The sequence below is a fragment of the Octopus sinensis genome, linkage group LG18, assembly GCF_006345805.1.
Source record: "Octopus sinensis linkage group LG18, ASM634580v1, whole genome shotgun sequence".
In the NCBI taxonomy this organism is placed as follows: domain Eukaryota; kingdom Metazoa; phylum Mollusca; class Cephalopoda; order Octopoda; family Octopodidae; genus Octopus; species Octopus sinensis.
In genome coordinates, this window is record NC_043014.1 from 38,397,799 (window position 1) to 38,404,758 (window position 6,960).

Genomic DNA, 6,960 nt, shown 5'->3' on the forward strand with positions numbered 1-6,960 from the left:
GCTTCTTTTGACATCAAGATGTTTCCTTGTTTCCTTAAAAGATAACAAAAGAGTCCCTGTGTGTGTGTGTCTGACTTGCTATAAACAGAAACCTAATCTACTTCGAAATTATGAACCATATCAAGAAAGGAAAGGACTGATTGAGTAGCGTTGTGCGAGATGATACTGCATTGTGCCTGAAAAGAAGATAACCGGAATTCTGTCGGTTACGACGACGAGGGTTCCGGTTGATTCGATCAACGGAACAGCCTGCCACAGAAATTAATGTGCAAGTGGCTGAGCACGCTACAGGCACGCGTATCCTTAACGCAGTTCTTAGGAGATTCGGCGTGACACAGAACGTGACAAGGCCGGCCCCTTGAAGTACAGGTACTACTCATTTTTGCCAGATGATTAGACTGGAGCAGTGTGAAATAAAATGTCTTGCTCAAGGACACAACGCGCCGCCGTGAATCGAACTCACGATTGTGAACCAAATGCCCAAACCACCGAGTCGCGCGCCGTCACGGAAAGAAGTTGGGGTGGTCATAACAGCCGAACGCATCTGAACAATTGCTTCCTTTATTCACTCGACGTCACCTTTTCCAATTAATTACTCTTTTGCTGGTTCCAACCACTGGCTTGTGACCATACTGGGACACCACCATAAAAAAAATTGAAGAAGTACCAATTGCTGATAGTTCCTGATTTTTGTTGTATTTGTACAAACTCAAATGTGATCTCTGTTGAATGAATAATTAGTGTGCTGGACAACATGTCAAAGAGTCGGTGGTACGTGTCTCGTTACTGGTAGGACTCCGTAACCATAAATTTATTTTGCACGTAGGAGTGGCTGTGTGGTAAGTAGCTTGCTTACCAACCACATGGTTCCGGCTTCAGTACCACTGCGTGGAACCTTGGGCAAGTGTCTTCTACTATAGTCTCGGGCCGACCAAAGCCTTGTGAGTGGATTTGGTAGACGGAAACTGAAAGAAACCCGTCGTATATATGTATACACACACATGTATGTATGTATGTATGTGTGTCTGTGTTTGCCCCCCCCAACAACGCTTGACATCCGATGCTGGTGTGTTTACGTCCCCGTAACTTAGCGGTTCGGCAAAAGAGACCGATAGAATAAGTACTAGGCTTACAAAGAATAAGTCCCAGGGTCGATTTGCTCGGCTAAAGGCAGTGCTCCAGCATGGTCACAGTCAAATGACTGAAACAAGTAAAAGAGACCTGTTACAACTAGCTGTGCAATAGGTACCTTGAAAAGTATGGTTTGCCTCTTTAAGATGGTAGCAAGTTGGATAATTATTTTAATTAACAGGTTTTGGGTTTTTGACTCATGTTGCGATATGCATAAACATTTTATAATTACGCCGCCAGCGAACACTTTATGAAAATTGGAGGGAGTTGTCCGCTAATGAGTTTTCAACAAACTATAAAATATGTTAGGGCAATCTCCTTTATTTTTCCAGCTCAGAAAAGAATAAGTTGTTTTTACATCTGTTTAAAGTTTCACAGCAAAGGTTTCAACAATTGTTGTTGAACTACCTTAAATATATGTTAAGATTTTAATAAACACCGTGTTATACATATACGTTTATTAATAGTTTAATCACATCGAAGGCGAATGAATAGTATGCAAATTAGCCTAGCTATTACTGCTAAATCCCCGTTTGTTTGTTGTAAATAGCAATTTACAAGTTCAGTTCGTTAGCTGCATGATGAGGACGCACACGTCCTCTGATGAGTGACGAACTAACCGCAAAACCTGTCAGGTCAATATCTTTTGTTTTTCTAAACGCGAAAAGAATAACAAGATATATTTACATATATTCAGTTTCACAGCAAAGGTTTAACTACTTAACGTTACCTTACGATTCTAATGCAAGCTGTGTGATGCATGATTATTTGATTAATCACTAGAAGTTTTGTTAGCTTCATTGAGATCCAGCGAGGAAACCTTCAGTTGTATCGTCCCTCAAAATAATTTGAAACCGTCAGGGTCACTAACACTGTAATTTTCTCAAGATAACGGCATAGAGAAGTTAATAATAATAATAATAATCCTTTCTACTATAGGCACAAGGCCTGATAATAATAATAATAATAATAATAATAATAATGCCCTGATGCAGTACCAGGCAGTGGCTCTCATGGCTTCTGATTTTAACTGATTGGAAGTGTTATCATGTACATTGTTTTGTCTTGGTATAAAAGATGGGCTACAGCAAATATTCTGCTCAATACCACAGATTTGCTTGTCAGTTGTTTGACCTTAATCAGTTGATCATGTCCCTTAGTGGCTGACGATATGTGCATCTCTGATCACGAGCAGAAGTAGTGGGGGAGCATCATAGCCATGTGTTGAGAGGGATTCTTTGGGGTTTGAATAATTCACCTCTGGAAACATGGGTGGTTCTTTCAACATCCTTAAACAACCCTTATTCAGGGACCTTTTGAGCGGGATGGGCTACTCAACCTGAAGAAAATTCTAACTGGGCCCCACCTGCAAGGTCATGTGCTTTTTATCTTGATATGAGATCACCATGTCGCGCACATATGGTTGTGATGCATGTGCCTAGTGTACCCTTATCAGACGGGTAGTCTTGATGGTTATACCGGGCTTCGTATATTTTACCCCAGTGTCAATTTGATGGCATGCACTGCTCTCTCACTCAATAATAATAATAATAATAATAATAATAATAATAATAATGATAGTAAAAACGGAAAAGAAGATGAGAGGAAATAAAGCAGACAAGGAAAATATTTATTCACAATCATATTCCATATACATTTATATATTCATTTCATTATCATCTTCGTTGTCTTGTGCTTATATCCTTTATTGCTGAGCTCGATTTCGACACACTTGTACTTGGGTTTCTTCTGCTACCCCGTCGCAAGAACAAGGACCATCAACTGGGGCGGCACAAGCTCTAGTTCGACTCATCTGGCCATCAGCGCAAGCAGTCCAAGCAGACCAAACACCGTAACTTCTCACCAGAGCGCAGACATCAGCAGATGGCAAACTGTTACAGTTGACCAAGGGGTTACTGTTGAAAAAAAAAAGAAAAAGAAAATAGATAGAAAAATGTACTATTAAAGAATATATATATATATATATATATATATATATATATATATATATATATATATATATATATATATATATATATATATAAAGGGAAAGTTTACGAAAATAAACAAAAGACGAAGGCAGGTGGAGTACAAACAGACAAACGTATTAGTATAGCGCTCAGGAATAGAAAAAGTCTTTTACGTTTCGAGCCTACGCTCTTCGACATATATATACATATGGGGTGGGGGTATGTGGTACAAAGGTAAGTCTCCAGCAGCCTGTAGAAGGTATAAAAAAACAACTTTCAGGAACAATAGTGGTTTATATATATATATATATATATATATATTAGTTGTAACGCTACATATGTGACTCAAGTGCCTAGAGTTTCGTACACGACGCCAAATAATTCGCGCATATATACACACATACATACATACTAATGTACTAGTAGTGACTTAGTCAAATATTGAAGTTCAACTACCGTGGCTTTTCTTAGAGCCTTGTTTATTAGTGGGTGGAAGTTATCTACTGCTCAGATGCACGAATTCTTGCAGCCGAGTGGTCTTTGTTGAAAGACATTCAAGGCCCAGGTGGTAGTGGTGGTGTTAAACAGCCTGGCAGATCAAGTGAACTCAAAATATATACAGTTAGGTCAGCCTAATGTGTATGTATGTACGTATGTATGTGTGTGTATTTTGTATGTTTTTAGCTAAGGCCATGCTGGACCACCATCTTGCTTTTCATACGACACACACACACACACACACACATGTACGCACGTATGTATAATGGAGTTGTCCAATATTCTTTTCCCGACTTTCTCCTGAAACATCATATTGTATACGTGTGACATATGTTCATGTTCATGCTGTCAATTCTCTCTCACCAATCGAAAGTACCACGAAACAGCTCAAGATTATCTCAGATAAACATGTGACTAGTTATATATTAACAACGGTGCTGAGTTGTCAAACATTTAAACCAAATTTTTTGGTCTCTTAAATATATTGCATTTTGTGGCATTATTTCAAGCCAACCGGCTTTTTTTGCGCAAACTGCACGTGCATTTTTCTCGCGTTCGCGTAGTATCGATCGCAACAGCTGATGTACTTGCGCGTACAAATGCACGTTCCCACGGCTTTATCGATCGCATTCTCACTTGAAATCGATTTTTGTAATTTTTTCAGGACTTATAATGCCCTAATACCGTCGGTATTTACATATCAAATTTGAGCGCAATCGGATGGAGGATGCCCGAGATCCTAGAAGACACACACACACACACAGACAGACAGAACTGATTTTATATAACAGATTAACATCGGTGGAGAAGTACAACTCATAAGAGCACCTTTTTAAAAGCCAGCTATTTGTTTACTAAATTTCTTCATCTCTGATGACAGAATATACCATATATTCACCTAAGTGAACAACATATACTGTAACATAAAATGAAATTATATGAAAAATAAACAAAACTTACGTGTCAGAGATTTGCAGAAAAGCATCAGCTTGGATCTGTTCGATGTTGGTGTTGTCACAGATTAATCGAGACATTGTAACGTTTCTTACAGCAGCCAAAGTATCTACAATGGAATATTGTTACAGAGGGATATTATAGGCCAGAAATCCAACTGTTAGAAATATCTTTACCCGAAAATAACCCCGTACATCACTTAATCTATTCTCTCTTCCCCTGTGTAGGCAATTTAACTGACTGAATTGACTCCAAGTAACATTAGAGATTCACGACGAAGTATCTCGTTTTGTCTGACTCACTACCGAGATATCACATTTTGTTTGACTTTCTATCGAAATACCACATTTTGTGTGACTCTACTGATTCCGGCATCCTAACGCCGTTCTAATTTAAACGTACATAAAAGCTGGTCATTAAAAAAGAAATTTGTATTACCGAGCGATAACTGGTTGGGTCCGGCATTTTCGTACCAGAATCTGTCTCCGACTTTCAAAGCTTGGAACTGTCGTGCTGTAATGCAAGCTAATGTAGGACCAACATCGCCACCTGCAACTTGGATTTCGGACACACCACCACTCCATACGTCAATATCGGCAACATTCCTGAAAAATGTAAAGACAAAAATGTGTTATTAGTATAAATGGGGGTAATGGGAGAAAATGAGGTCTCATACATGCAGAAATGTGTTTGTTTGGGTGTATGCTTAAAACGTTGGCTTTTCAAATTTCAGGTTCAGTCTTATTGCGCGGTTTCTTGGGCATATGTCTTTTAGCCCCGAGTCAACTATGTGAGTGAATTTGGTAGACGGAATCTGTGTGGAAGTCCATCATACATATATATGGTGTGTGTGTGTGTAGGATTGGATGTGGGGTAAGTAGCTTGCTTACCAGCCACATGGTTCCGGGTTCAGACCCACTGCGTGACACCTTGGGCAAGTGTCTTCTACTATAACCTCGGGCCGACCAAAGCCTTGTGAGTGGATTTGGTAGACGGAAACAGAAGCCCGTCGTATATATGTTTGTATATATATATATATATATACTAGCAGAATTGCCCGGCGATCCTCGGGGCTGAATTGCTTGAAAGTACTGCTAATGATTGCACTGAATTATGATGACTATTCAGGCAAATATTGATATAAGTTTACGGTGGGAGATAAGGACTTAACGATCAAACGTGTGCCATTGCATTGTTTTGGGGGAACCAAATTTCTAATGAGCATTATAGGGGCACCAACTTTAAGTTTGAGAATGTGTGGTGGTAGTCCGGGGGGCTCAAAGGAATTGAGTACCTCTATAGGATAGTTGATGACGTCCTCTGGGTCAGAAGTTGTATCGATAGACTTATATACATAGACATCCCCAGCAATGAATTTTAGCATTTCATCATTAATATGGTGAACAGTTTTATTCCTCGGGGCCAGAATAGCCCTTTGGCCAATCCAATCCATTTTCTGATAATTAGCTTGTAGATCTGGGAACACTGCATCTCTGAGATCAGAAGGCGTTTTAACAATGGTACAAATGGAATCGATGGCAATATTACCATTTTCATCCCCTGGTATTTTGCCTTCGCCGAGTGCAAAAGTACGTACTGGTGGGGGTCGACTTCTTTGATTAAGCCCCTTCAAATTGATGCCCCAGAATGGCTGCTTTCCAATGAGAGAAACAAGTAAGAGATAAAAGATATGATAAGAGAAAGTTACCCGAGGAATTAGCATACGTTAAAGACGAGCTAATTTCGATTTTTGATGGTAACTTGGTTGCAGGAATGTCTGTGCGTTTAAGAAGCTGTTTCGCAACTATGTGGTTATGGATTGACCGCCCCCTTTTTACGTAGCACTGCACAACAATTTCAATAAGGTCTGATCTCCGATCAAGGGATAACTTTTGCACTTCTTCCTGTGAAGTAGGTCATGGACACCCTTATAATTTTAAGACTTCAAAATATATTTAATATAAACTCAAGGCACCCTTTGTGTTGCGGAATCGTTGCATTCCTGAAAATATTTCCGTAACATGGAGTTCCGTAACGAGAAACCCACTTATCACTGGCTTTCTCGTTGCATAGACGTTAAAGTGAGAGGAATATATTTTGCGTCACGAAATCCTACACCGCGGCAAAGTTCTCAAGAATGCCATACTGTGATAAAGCGAAGGGTGCCTATATTTCATTCCATGTTTATATTCGTAGAAAGGGCTGGAAAGTTACAAGGAATAATATTTATAAATCTGATAATATGAATATCGTTAGATATTGATTTCTAATATTGGTACTAGGCATTACTTGGATGTGAATGTGTGTGCGTGTGTGTGTGTGTGTGTGTGTGTGTGAGAGAGAGAGAGAGAGAGAGAGAGAGAGAGGCAGACAGACAGAGCGGGGGAGGAGGAGAAAGAGGAAGGAA

At 39.5% G+C, this 6,960-nt stretch overlaps 1 protein-coding gene across 1 annotated transcript in view; it reads right to left on the reverse strand.

Annotated features, from left to right (window-relative positions):
* Positions 1-2,740: 2,740 nt before the first annotated feature.
* Positions 2,741-6,960, reverse strand: part of LOC115221247 (peroxidase-like) — a 25,705-nt gene continuing 21,485 nt past the window's right edge. The window contains exons 12-14 of the mRNA XM_036510894.1: positions 4,992-5,158; positions 4,560-4,662; positions 2,741-3,047 (exon numbers count right to left, since the gene is read on the reverse strand). Coding sequence (XP_036366787.1) covers positions 2,837-3,047; positions 4,560-4,662; positions 4,992-5,158 — 481 coding nt within the window. The 3' untranslated portion in view covers positions 2,741-2,836. The remainder of the gene's footprint in view (positions 3,048-4,559; positions 4,663-4,991; positions 5,159-6,960) is intronic.